The 13,487-nt window shown below is 48.1% G+C and overlaps 1 protein-coding gene across 1 annotated transcript in view; it reads left to right on the forward strand.

Annotated features, from left to right (window-relative positions):
* Positions 1–13,487, forward strand: part of LOC144510244 (1-phosphatidylinositol 4,5-bisphosphate phosphodiesterase eta-2-like) — an 84,351-nt gene that overhangs the window by 18,709 nt on the left and 52,155 nt on the right. The window contains exons 6-9 of the mRNA XM_078239738.1: positions 1,955–2,043; positions 3,446–3,628; positions 6,625–6,732; positions 11,008–11,132. Coding sequence (XP_078095864.1) covers positions 1,955–2,043; positions 3,446–3,628; positions 6,625–6,732; positions 11,008–11,132 — 505 coding nt within the window. The remainder of the gene's footprint in view (positions 1–1,954; positions 2,044–3,445; positions 3,629–6,624; positions 6,733–11,007; positions 11,133–13,487) is intronic.

Raw genomic sequence — 13,487 nt, forward strand, 5'->3', positions numbered from 1 at the left:
CCAAATCTCCCCTACTTTCAGCAACCGGTTGTTCCTCAAATGATTCCGATGGGCGCTATCTCACTGGCTCTTCACGCCACGCTCCCACTGCAGCGGGATGGGAAAATCCGGTCGGTGGGAATGGTGGTAACATTCTGGCCCAGTCTCTCACATTCACCATTCCATCTGGACGTCCATTCTAAGTTTTCATAAGTTACCTTGTCCAACTCCCTTGTCCAACTCTGGCAATTTATTTCACAGTAATATTCAGGATTTCCTTTTTCCTTTCCCTTTTTCAAAAATTCTTCTTAACTGAATAAAAATTTTCAAACTGGTAAGTCTGAGATAGACATGTTCTTCAACTCTCGGAGAGTTAAGAGTTCTGGGGATTACTGGCCCAATCAGAAAATATCTACACTACCCCATTATCTCTGACCATCAAAAAGGATAAGGCCACAGAAAGATGAGATTGACCGGAGCGAAATTATTGCCTTCAGCTGCTTGGAAAGGTCACTTCCACTCATTGAACAACATGTCCAATTGTTCATTGTTATTTAGGGCCTGTTTAAGAAGGTTCACGCTGTGTGCTGCTGTTCCAGTTCCCCAGTACATTCCGACACTTGAGGGCATTGGGGAAAGAATTGTGTGGGTGCTAGAAACACGGTGAGGATTATTACAAGAGCTGTTTGTCGGGCAACATGGAGATTGTCGTCAATCTGACCAATTCCAACATTTCACACCCTCTCTCTCTCTCTCTCTCTCTCATACCCTCCCATCCTACCAGCCATGATTGAATGGCGGAGCAGACTCGATGGGCCAAGTGGCCTAATTCTGCTCCTATGTCTTATGGTATGCAGAGCATGGCATTTCCTCAGCTCAAGAAACCATGTCGACTCTTCGCAGGAAAGACAGTTGGGTCTCGATATGGCTGTCCCAGAGTTGTGAGTGTTCACTCTCTAGAAAGAGATTTGCTTGATTTGTGCGGGTCAGAGAGTCGGCCGTGGAAATCAGTGCAGTAAATTCACAATGCTCTGAATTTTCCAGCTGTCAATTTGCTCCAGAGGAGGATTCCACAGTTTGGGATCAATAATATAGATTGCAAGATCAGAGTAAGGTGGCCATTCTGTAGGGTTGCTTTGACGGTATGTGGAATAGTGAGGTGGCAGTGAAGAACTCTGCAAAACCTTTCCTCAACAATTCAGATGTGCTTGTCCATGGTACAGTTGGTTCGTCATGGTCTAAGAAGGGAATTGGTTTGATGGCCTTTCCTTGTTCCAAGCATGCTACATTTTATTCTTAGAAAAAAAAGTTTATTTATTTATTAGTCACAAGTAGGCTTACATTAACACTGCAATGAAGTTACTGTGAAAATCCCCTAGTCGCCACACTCCGACGCCTGTTCGAGGACACTGAGGGAGAATTTAACATGGCCAATTCACCTAACCTGCACATCTTTGGACTGTGGGAGGAAACCGGAGCACCCGGAGGAAACCCACGCAGACACGGGGGAGAACGTGCAGACTCCGCACAGACTGTGACCCGAGGCCGGGAATCGAACCCGGGTCTCTGGTGCTGTGAGGCAGCAGTGCTAACCACTGTGCCGCCGGGCATGAAATCAGTTAGGGCAGAATTGAGATGTTAAATTGCTGGTCTCTCTGCTCTCTCTAGTAGGTGGAAAAATAATTTGTGGCACAATTTCAGAGACCCCACAGAGGAGTCCTCCCCTGTGTCTATCCCCCAACCAACATCACTAAATCACATTACCCGGTCATTTATCTTATTGCTGCTCCTGGGAGCTTGTTGTGTGTCAATTGGGTGCGGGGGTTTTCCTACATTACAGCAGTTCTGAGAGCTTTACAGCACTTCAAACGTGATTCAACGGCTGCAAAGCGTTTTGAAATCCTCCGAGGTAGCAAAAGGCACTATATAAATGCAGGATCTTTCAATGCACTTCCTTTTTTCTCAGGAGTGGCAGGCAGAAGAAGACCATGAAACTGTCGCGAGCCCTCTCGGATCTGGTGAAGTACACCAAGTCTGTCGGGATGTATGACATTGACTCTGAAGGTGAGCTGGGCTTCCTTGTCTTTCCACAGAAAATCCATTGTACTTGGGATGGTGAGCAAGGTTTGAGAGCAGGCGCAGATAGACGATGCCAGGTACAAATTCAGGGGCATCCATTTTGGGCATGTGGAGGGAGAAGGTGCGGGCACTGCTCACCGTTGTCCAATTTGGCAGATGGAAGAGCTCCTTTCGCCGTACCGGGGGCTTATTTAGTGCCTTATTTAGAAACGTGGGCACTGGGTGGGAGAGTTTATCAACCTATTTCCACACTTCATTCACTCAAAGGCTGGATGCTTTTTGGCCTTTTGAAAGGCTCAGAGAAAATAACATTTTGAGGTGATATTTTCATTAAAAATCTTTCCCAAACCAATGAGAGAAAAGCCTTCTGCCAATTACACATTCTAATCTCTTAGTGGATGCTATTTGCACCATTCCCATCCTTTATCACCACCATTCACATTCCTTGATTTGATTTGACTTGATTTGGTTGGATTTGATTTGATTTGATTTATTATTGTCACATGTATTAATATACAGTGAAAAGTATTGTTTCTTGCGCACCATATAGATAAGGCATACCGTTCATAGAGAAGGAAAGGAGAGAGTGCAGAATGTAGTGTTATAGTCATAGCTAGAGGGTAGGGTGTAAAAATCAACTTAGTGTGAAGGTAGGTCCATTCAAAAGTCTGACAGCAGCAGGGAAGAAGCTGTCCTTGAGTCGGTTGGTACGTGACCTCAGACTTTTGTATCTTTATCCCGACGGAAGAAGGTGGAAGAGAGTATGCAGCGGGAAGTGTAGACAGAGTCAATGGACGGGAGGCTGGTTTGCATGGTGGACTGGGCTTCATTCACGCCCCTTTGTAGTTTCTTGCAGTCTTGAGCAGAGCAGGAGCCGTATTAAGCTGTGATAGCACAGAGGACCCAGTCGGTGCAGAGTTAGCCAAATTCATTCAGTTGGCAATTGAGCTGCGACATCTGGTCCCTGTACCCCTGATCCAGGGGAAGGGAATGCCCAGTCAAAGGGGAATTGGGTAAACACTCAAGGAGGAGATCTATGGCCTCTTCCTGTGCTGGCATCATTCTATGACAAGCTTGTTTCTACTTAGTGGCCCCACTGTCTGATGGGAGTCCCGGCAGATTGGGTGAGGTCAAGATCAGATTCACTTGAAATGAAGCCTGCTGTTGCCGATAAGTTGACGCATGAGCAACTTGACTGACACCACGCGGTCCCAGAATGGGTTTGTGCCTTCGGTGAGGGAGAGGAAGAGAACTGGGGGAGTGGGGAGAGACAGAGGCCAGTGCGTCCCGAGGGATATCACCTGTTGGAATAGCGGGTGGCGGGATGGGGTGCGCTCTGTGCCTCCCGGTTTCTCTAGATCTCTAATCTCTTTGCTTTGATCCGCAGTGTTGTGTAGCTGGCAGGTCTCTTCGTACAGCGAGACCAAAACCCACCAGCTCCTCCAGCAAAAGCCGCAGCAGTTTGTCCGAATGAACCAGCAGCAGCTCTCCCGCATTTACCCCTCCTCCTACCGAGTGGACTCCAGTAACTTTAACCCTCAGCCCTTCTGGAATGCCGGCTGCCAGCTAGGTAGGGTGGAAACATAGCCCCTTCCCCCCCCGGCCCCCCATCCCCACCCCACTCCCGCCTCACCCTCCAACCCAATGGTCAACTCCAGTCGCGTGTCGTGAAATTCCACCAGAGGGTGGCTTTAGACACAACCATCGCAAGGTGTTCCCGACCTGAACTCCGATGTGATGCCGCTTTTGTGAAGGATGGAGGTGGGGCCAGTCTCCAAACAGGGGCGGGCAGTGTTGATGAAGGTAGGGCAGTTGATGTCATATACATGGATTTTAGTAAGGCGTTTGATAAGGTCCCCCATGGTCGGCTTATGATGAAAGTGAGGAGGTGTGGGTTAGAGGGAAAGTTGGCCGATTGGATAGGTAACTGGCTGTCTGATCGAAGACAGAGGGTGGTGGTGGATGGAAAATTTTCGGATTGGAGGCAGGTTGCTAGCGGAGTGCCGCAGGGATCAGTGCTTGGTCCTCTGCTCTTTGTGATTTTTATTAATGACTTAGAGGAGGGGGCTGAAGGGTGGATCAGTAAATTTGCTGATGACACCAAGATTGGTGAAGTAGTGGATGAGGTGCAGGGCTGTTGTAGGCTGCAAAGAGACATAGAGAGGATGCAAAGCTGGGCTGAAAAATGGCAAATGGAGTTTAACCCTGATAAATGTGAGGTGATTCATTTTGGTAGGACCAATTTAAATGTGGATTACAGGGTCAAAGGTAGGGTTTTGAAGACTGTGGAGGAACAGAGAGGTCTTGGGGTCCATATCCACAGATCTCTAAAGGTTGCCACTCAAGTGGATAGAGCTGTGAAGAAGGCCTATAGTGTGTTAGCTTTTATTAACAGGGGGTTGGAGTTTAAGAGCCGTGGGGTTATGCTGCAACTGTACAGGACCTTGGTGAGACCACATTTGGAATATTGTGTGCAGATCTGGTCACCTCACTATAAGAAGGATGTGGAAGCGCTGGAAAGAGTGCAAAGGAGATTTACCAGGATGCTGCCTGGTTTGGAGGGTAGGTCTTATGAGGAGAGGTTGAGGGAGCTAGGGCTGTTCTCTCTGGAGCGGAGGAGGCTGAGGGGAGACTTAATAGAGGTTTATAAAATGATGAAGGGGATAGATAGAGTGAACGTTCAAAGACTATTTCCTCGGGTGGATGGAGCTATTACAAGGGGGCATAACTATAGGGTTCGTGGTGAGAGATATAGGAAGGATATCAGAGGTAGGTTCTTTACGCAGAGAGTGGTTGGGGTGTGGAATGGACTGCCTGCAGTGATAGTGGAGTCAGACACTTTAGGAACATTTAAGCGGTTATTGGATAGGCACATGGAGCACACCAGGATGATAGGGAGTGGGATAGCTTGATAAAGCTCGGCACAACATCGTGGGCCGAAGGGCCTGTTCTGTGCTGTACTGTTCTATGTTCTATGTTCTATGTTCAGTCTCTCGAGAGACAGAGTCAAGATGCAGATCGGCCAAGATGGAACAGGCTCAAGAATGGCCCGATCCTGTCCCTGACAGGAGGTTCCTCTGGAGGGGAAAGTCAGCCAGTGGATGAAAGTGACACCCCTGCAGTTGAACTGCCTTGTGCCAAAGCAACCGGTTACGGAGCTGCATTGGTGAAAGACAAGGCGCTGTTCTCCCAGGGCGGCACGGTGGCACAGTGGTTAGCACTGCTGTCCCTCAGCACCAGGGACCGGGGTTCCATTCTGGCCTTGGGTTACTATCTGTGCAGAGTCTCCACATTCCCCCCCTGTCTTTGATGGTTTCCTTCGGGTGCTCCGGTTTCCTCCCACAGTCCAAAGATGTGCAAGTTAGGTGGATTGGCCATGCTGAATTGCTCCTTAGTGCCCCAGGATGTGTAGATGGAGCTAACAAGAGGAGGTATCAGCCAGGGCCCAGCATGTGGTGTCACAGAGCCGAACAGTGACTGTATATTACAACCTGTCAGAGAGGGTTCAGTGGCGTAGAGACCTGGGTACACCCATTTATTGGGAATAAGGAGCACAAGGTATATTCAGGAAGACACAAAGAACCCCCAGTACTGTGCTTTAGTTCTGTCAAGTCTTTTGCCATATTGGAGGCTAGTCGACTAGTTAATGTCTGATAAATGGGCAATAACCTTCCACACTTATAGGCCTGTGTATTTCTCAGAAACAGATTTTCTTTTGAAATCACCTAACGGTTGTTAATAAAACAAAGATGATGGTCTAGCGGTATTATCGCTGACCCATTAATCCAGAAACTCAGCTAATGTTCTGAGGACCGGGTTCGAATCCCATCACGGTGGAATTTGAATTCAAGAAAAAATTCTGGAATTAAGAATCTACTGATGACCATGAAACCATTGTCGATTGTCGGAAAAACCCATCTGGTTCACTAATGTCTTTTAGGGAAGGAAATCTGCAGTCCTTACCTGGTCTGGCCTACATGTGTCTCCAGAGCCACGGCAATGTGGTTGACTCTCAACTGCCCTCAGGCAACTAGGGATGGGCAATAAATGCTGGCCCAGCCAGCGATGCCCATGTCCTATGAATAAATTTTTTAAAAAGCTATCATCTGTTTCCACGCCATAACTCTGGAACCACCTCGTACCCTCACATCAATATTCATTTTTCTGTGGCACTATACACCAGCTGTCTGATGTGTTAATGATTCCGAGTATTTACAGAATAATTTTCCCATTGCTATCCATTCTTGGTCACTGTAGAATGAACTACAGCTACTTACCTGGAGTGTATCATTAAAGTGTCAGAATAGGGAGTATTGCAATATGCTATTACTGTCGATATATAGTTTTGTAATGTGCCCTGTACTGACATCATCTAGATTGGAAACCCAAGCTGTTTCCTATGAAGATTAGTAACGCCATAGAGTTCACTCTGCCTCCCTACAACGGAAAACCCACTTCTGTCGCTATTAACCCCGTGATGGCACTCTTAGCCCTTGCATTGTGTTGTGTGCAATTCTACAACCGCTTGTCTCTTATTCTCCCTCTCTCTCTCTCCTCTTCCGACAGTTGCATTGAACTACCAGTCTGAAGGAAGAGTACTCCAGCTAAACAGGGCCAAGTTTAGCTCCAATGGGAACTGCGGCTATGTCCTTAAACCCAAGTGCATGACTCAAGGTACGGAAGAGGAAAGCTGGTTCACTAATGTCTTTTAGGGAAGGAAATCTGCCGTCCTTACCTGGTCTGGCCTACGTGTGACTCCAGAGCCACAGCAATGTGGTTGACTCTCAACTAGGGATGGGCAGTAAATGCTGGCCAGCCGGCGATGCCCATGTCCCATGAATACATTTTTTAAAAAGCTATCATCTGTTTCCACGCCATAACTATGGAACCACCTCGTGCCCTCCCATAAATATGCATTTTTCTGTGGCACTATACACCAGCTGTCTGATGTGTTAATGATTCCGAGTATTTACAGAATAATTTTCCCATTGCTATCCATTTAAACAGTGGTGGACTTGAGTTTTTTTTTGGGGGCATGTGGGCAGGGGCTCGGGAAGCGGGGTCTGGCTAAATGACACCAAACCCTGAGATCTCTGAAAGCTGAATCTGAATCGAGCCCAGGCCCAGCTCCCCTGGACTTCAGCCGAGTCGAGGATATTCCTATCGTTCACACTGGGCCCTGGGTTTGAGTGGATCACATTCTGAAGGGGATACAGGTCTATTTGGTAAGGCATTAGGTGCTGCTGGGTGAAAGACTTTGTCCTCACGTCTGTATCTCCTCCATTCAAATCCAGCCCAGACAGATAGCATGACAATGTCGGAGCTCTGCTGACTGCTAATGAACAAACACGAGACCCTGACTGATCTCAATCCGGTTACGAGTTGGAACAAATTTGTTGTACAAGATTGCTTTCCAATTACACACCACCTGCAATAGGTGTCCTGCTGAATGAGGATATCCAGTACATGGCTGCTAATCTGCCAAAGATCACAATCAAACTGAGCAACTCTCTGCACCTTCAGACAGACCTTTTCACATAGAATTTGCAGCTCAGAAACAGGCCATTCAGCCCCACTGGTCCATGCTAGTGCCATTGTGTCAGCATAACCCTCAATTGCTCTCTCTTTTATGTACTGTATTTATCTAGTTTTCCCTTGAACGCAGTGATGGGTGACCTAGGCTAGTGAGTGTGTCGCATGAGTAGCCCTCCTTCACCTCAATGGATCGCAACGTTGAAATCAGGCTTGTTCACTAATCATGACCCCATGAATAAAATTAAATACATGCTGAGTATTTCACAATGAGTTATGAAATGGCACGGTGCCACAGTGGTTAACACTGCTGCCTCTCAGCGCCAGGGACCCGGGTTCAATTCCAGCTTCGGGTGACTGTCTGTGTGGAGTTTGCACGTTCTCCCCGTGTCTGCGTGGGTTTCCTCCGGGTGCTCCAGTTTACTCCCACAGTCCAAAAATGTGAAGGTTAGGTGGATTGGCCCATGCTAAATTGCCCCTTCGTGCCTGGAGGACTAGCTAGGGTAAATAGGTGGGGTGATGGGGATAGGACCTGGGTGGGAGTTTTGTCCGTGCAGTTTTGATGGGCTAAATGGCCACCTTCTGCACTGTAGGGATTATATGCTTAATCATTTATATATTAATAGAACTATCATTAATTTCAAATGGTAAAAACAAAAGAAATATTTACACTATGGACGCAGAGGGCGCACACGGTTCTCACAGTCAATATTGTGAGCAATGTAGCGCACACCTCAGTTCACTCACCCTTGCTTTACATGCGTATCGCTTCAGCCATACTGGCAGGAAAAAAAACCTACATAAACAGAAATGGGGGGCAACAGTCTACAAAATGTCCTGTGGACTGCATGTGCCTCCTCCTCCTTTCCCCCCCCGGTTGCCCACCACTGCTTAAATACAGTTTACTACTCACATCAGCATTTCCTCTGATAGGCAGTTCCACATTTTAACCACTGTTTTGGTGAAGAAGTTTCTCCTGAATTCCTGACAGGATTTCTTAGTGACTATCTTACATTTATGGGCCTCTAGTTTTGGTTTTCCTTCCAAACAGACAGCACATCTTCTCTATGTGTTAGTCAGTCTTGTCATGATTGGCTGGCAAAGCCAGAGCAGACCAATCATTTGGAAGGTGTTAAGAGTGTGAAGACTGTTCAGTAAAGCTCCTGAACAGTTGCTTAAATCTGACTGCATTAGTCAACACTGTTCCATAGAAATCTCTTTGAGACAATTTCAAACCTGTCATCTCCACCTATTTCCGTCGTTCAAGTTGTTGCCCCTCACCGAGGTATAAATATTCTCAGGACATTTCGGAGCTGTGGTGCTATTTGTGCTCGCTATGCTGGATCTCGATGCTGGTGAGAGGAACATTTGTCAAACTTGGGCCAACTGGCCACGGTCATGCTCCCAGGTCAGGTGTGGACGAGGTCGAATGTCCAAACCCAGAGGAGTCCCTGCTGCATCAATCTGCTCTTTAAATCCCTTCCACCAGCTGTCCATATGGACTCTACTGTTCAGACTGACAATTCAATGCCAGATTATGGGCAGCATTGTGCTGTCAGACAGCAATTGCCCCTAACAGGAAGAAATAAAACAGATTGCCATGCCTGGCTTTAACCCCACATCCTAACAGTCCAAGGGTGTGTCCTTGTTCAATGTGTCCTTGATCAGTGTGTCCCCCACTCTGTGTCCTTCCTCAATGTGTCCCTCACTCTGTGTCCTTCCTCAATGTGTCCCCCACTCTGTGTTCTTGCTCAATGTGTCCCCCATTCCGTGTCCCTCTTCAATATGTCCCCCACTCTGTGTCCTTGCTCAGTGTGTCCCTCACTCTGTGTCCTTCCTCAATGTGTCCCCCACTCTGTGTTCTTGCTCAATGTGTCCCCCATTCCGTGTCCCTCTTCAATATGTCCCCCATTCTGTGTTCTTGCTCAATGTGTCCCCCATTCCGTGTCCCTCTTCAATATGTCCCCCACTCTGTGTCCTTGCTCAGTGTGTCCCCCACTCTGTGCTCTTGCTCAATATGTCCCCCACTCTGTGTCCTTGCTCAGTGTGTCCCCCACTCGTCCTTGCTCAATGTGTCCCTCACTCTGTGTCCTTGCTCAATGTGTCCCTCACTCTGTGTCCTTGCTCAATGTGTCCCTCACTCTGTCCTTGCTCAATGTGTCCCCCACTCTGTGTCCTTGCTCAATGTGTCCCTCACTCTGTGTTCTTGCTCAATGTGTTCCTCACTTTGTGTCCTTCCTCAATGTGTCCCCCACTCCGTGTCCCCCACTCTGTGTCCTTGCTCAGTGTGTCCCTCACTCTGTGTCCTTGCTCAGTGTGTCCCTCACTCTGTCCTTGCTCATTGTGTCCCTCACTCCGTGTCCCTCTTCAATGTGTCCCCCACTCTGTGTCCTTGCTCATTGTGTCCCTCACTCTGTGTCCTTCCTCAATGTGTCCCCCACTCTGTGTCCCTCTTCAATGTGTCCCCCACTCTGTGTCCTTGCTCAGTGTGTCCCTCACTCTGTGTCCTTGCTCAATGTGTCCCTCACTCTGTGTCCTTGCACAATGTGTCCCCCACTCTGTCCTTGCTCATTGTGTCCCTTCCATGTCCTTCCTCACCGAGTCCCCCCCATTCTGTGTCCTTGCTCAGTATGTTCTCTCCACGCTGTGTTCATCTCCAATATGTCCACGAATGCTGGACCCTTGCCCAATATATACCCAGGTCCCTGTCTTTACCTAATAGGTCCCTCATTCAGTGTCCCTGCACAATATATCACCTTTTTTTATTCACTGCTTGTTAGGAACTCATTTTCCTTCTGCTTAATTGTGTTTAAGCTGCATCTAAACTCACACTCTGTTCCCGTTCACCAATCAGCTCTGCTCTCACAAATTCACAATGGCTCATGCCCCCACATTCCTTTGATTTTAAGATTCTCATCTTTGTTTTGCAATTCCTCATTTCTCCCTTTCTCCAATCTCTTCCAGCCTAAGCAATCCTCCAGGATCCCTCCACTCCTGGTCTCTTGAGAGCATCCCCCATTTGAACCACTTGACTATTGGCGGCCATGGTTTCAGCTCTGGAAAGTCCTCCCCACATGTCTCCAACCCTCTCTCTCTCTCCCGCTCTCACCTGCTTTTACCAACTCATTAAAAGCTACCTCATTGACCACTCTTCGCTCTGACGGAGGGTCATCCAGACTCGAAACGTTGGCTCTATTCTCTCTCCACAGATGCTGTCAGACCTGCTGAGGTTTCCCAGCATTTTCTGTTTTTGTTTCAGATTCCAGCATCCGCAATATTTTGCCTTTATCTTAAGTTCCTTGGGATATATTACCTTGTTGAAGGTACTATATAAATGCAACTTGTTGTTATATGGTGGGTTAATGTGGTGAAGGAATAAAAGGGACCTGTCCCTACTTAAGTATTGCCTTACTGCAGGTACCTTTAACCCAACAGCGGAAGAGTTGCTGACTGGACAGCCAAAGAAGCAGCTTGTTCTGAGGATCATCAGCGGCCAACAGCTTCCCAAACCCAAAGACTCCATGTTGGGCGACAGGGGAGAGGTTAGTTGGCACCCGGTGGGTGGCACAACTCGCGGTGGGGTTGAGGAGAACCTTCATCCGGACTCTCGTTTAAAAGGGGCAGCATGGTGGCACAGTGGTTAGCACTGCTGCCTCATAGCGTCAGGTCCCTGGCACTATGAGGCAGCAGTGCTAACCACTGTGAGGCACAATACGGGCCCCGTATCCAAGCTGGGGTAGAATGGGGCTCGGAGAGACCAGAAGAACTGGCGGAACACAAAGAATGATTGACAGCTCACAGAAATCTTTACAAAGCTCAGCAAAGATAAAGCTAATATCAAGCAGAAGCCAACAGCAGGGAGAACATGTCTGTCAGTCAGACGGAATGCCTTTGATACTTGGTTCTAGCTCCTGTTGTGCACCCCAGTTGCTTCCTTTATATCCCTTCCTTGGAGATTTCTTCCCTGGGCAGCACGGTGGCACAGTGGTTAACACTGCTGCCTCACAGCACCAGGGACCCGGGTTCAATTCTGGCCTTGGGTCACTGTGTGGAGTTTGCATGTTCTCCCCGTGTCTGCATGGGTTTCCTCCGGGTGCTCCGGTTTCCTCCCACAGTGCGAAGATGTGCGGATTCGGTGGATTGGCCATGCTAAATTCTCCCTCAGTGTACCCGAACAGGACTGTGGCGACTAGGGGATTTTCATTGCAGTATTAGTGTAAACTGGCTTGTGACTAATGAATAAACTTTAAATGTTTTAAATAATTCACCGGTGAGACATATCTGACTGATGTGACAAAACCACAGCAAGGAGATCCAATCAGAGCTGCCAACATTACCTGCCCAGAGTCCCACATGTGTCTGGCAGGGTAGTGAAATTCTGCAACTTCTTCTCTTTCACACACCCTTATTATTTATTTATTTATTAGTGTCACAAGTTAGCTTACATTAACACCTCAATGAAGTTACTGTGAAACTCCCCTAGTCGCCACACTCCGGCGCCTGTTCGGGTACACTGAGGGAGAATTTAGCACGGCCAATGTACCCAACCAGCACATCGTTGGATTCCCGGCTTGGGTCACTGTCTGTGTGGAGTTTGCACGTTCCCCCAGTGTCTGTGTGGGTTTCCTCCGGGTGCTCCGGTTTCCTCCCACAGTCCAATGATGTGCGTTTAGGTGGATTGGCCGTGCTAAATTGACCGTTAGTGTCAGGAGGAATAGCAGAGCAAATACATGGGGTTATGGGGATAGGGCCTGAGTGGGATTGTTGTCGGTGCTGGCTCAATGGGCCGAATGGCCTCCTCCTGCACTGTAGGGATTCTGTGATTCTGGGGAATGGCACTACAGTGATTGTGTTACTGGACTAATAATCCAGGGAAAGTTTATCCAGATGCCATCTGGGAAAATCTGAGAATTTGAATCCAGTTAATAGAAATCCAGAAATATAAATTGTGAATAGAAGTGACCATAGAGTTTGTCGTGAAACTCCCAGCTGATTCACGCGCGTCCCTTTAGGAAGGAAAGAGAGATGATAAGGGGGATTGACAAAATAGACGTGGAGAGGATGTTTCCTCTTGTGGGGTGATCTAGGTCGGATATGGGGCAGTAGATTTGAAACAGAGATGAGGAGAAAGGGTCGTGAGCCTGTGGAATTCACAACCCCAGAGTGCGGGTGGATGCCGGGACAGTGAGTAGATGTAAGGACGAGATGGGCAGATTTTTAATTAGTTAGGGTTTGAAGGGCTATGGTGAACAGGCAGGAAAGTAGAGTTGAGGCTGAGGTGAGGTCAGCCATGATCGTATTCAATGGCAGAGCAGGCTTGAGGGGCTGAATTGCCAACTCCTGCTCCTAGTTCTTATGTTCTTATGAAACCTGTAGGCCCCCCTGTTATGGACGGCACGGTGGCACAGTGGTTGCTGCTGCTGCCTCACAGCGCCAGGGACCGGGGTTCAATTCCAGCCTTGAGTGACTGTGTCGACTTTTCCCCGTGTCTGCGTGGGTTTCCTCCGGGTGCTCCGGTTTCCTCCCATGGTGTGGAGATGCCGGCGTTGGACTGGGGTAAACACAGTAAGAAGTCTAACAACACCAGGTTAAAGTCCAACAGGTTTATTTGGTAGCAAAAGCCACGAGCTTTCGGAACAGGCTGTCCCTTCGTCAGGTGGGTGGGAGTTCTGATTACAAACAAGGCACAGAGACACAAACTCAATTTACATGAATAATGATTGGAATGTGAGCCTTTACAGCTAATCAAGTCTTAACCGGGATATTGGGTTCATGTCACACTATCTGTAACCCCCACAACCTGCCTGAATGTGCAAAATCTCACTAGCTGTCCTGTCTGGAGACAATACACATCTCTTTAACATGTGCTTAATGCTCCCTCCACTCACGTTGTCTGT

The sequence above is a fragment of the Mustelus asterias genome, chromosome 22 (genome assembly GCF_964213995.1).
Source record: "Mustelus asterias chromosome 22, sMusAst1.hap1.1, whole genome shotgun sequence".
NCBI lineage: Eukaryota > Metazoa > Chordata > Chondrichthyes > Carcharhiniformes > Triakidae > Mustelus > Mustelus asterias.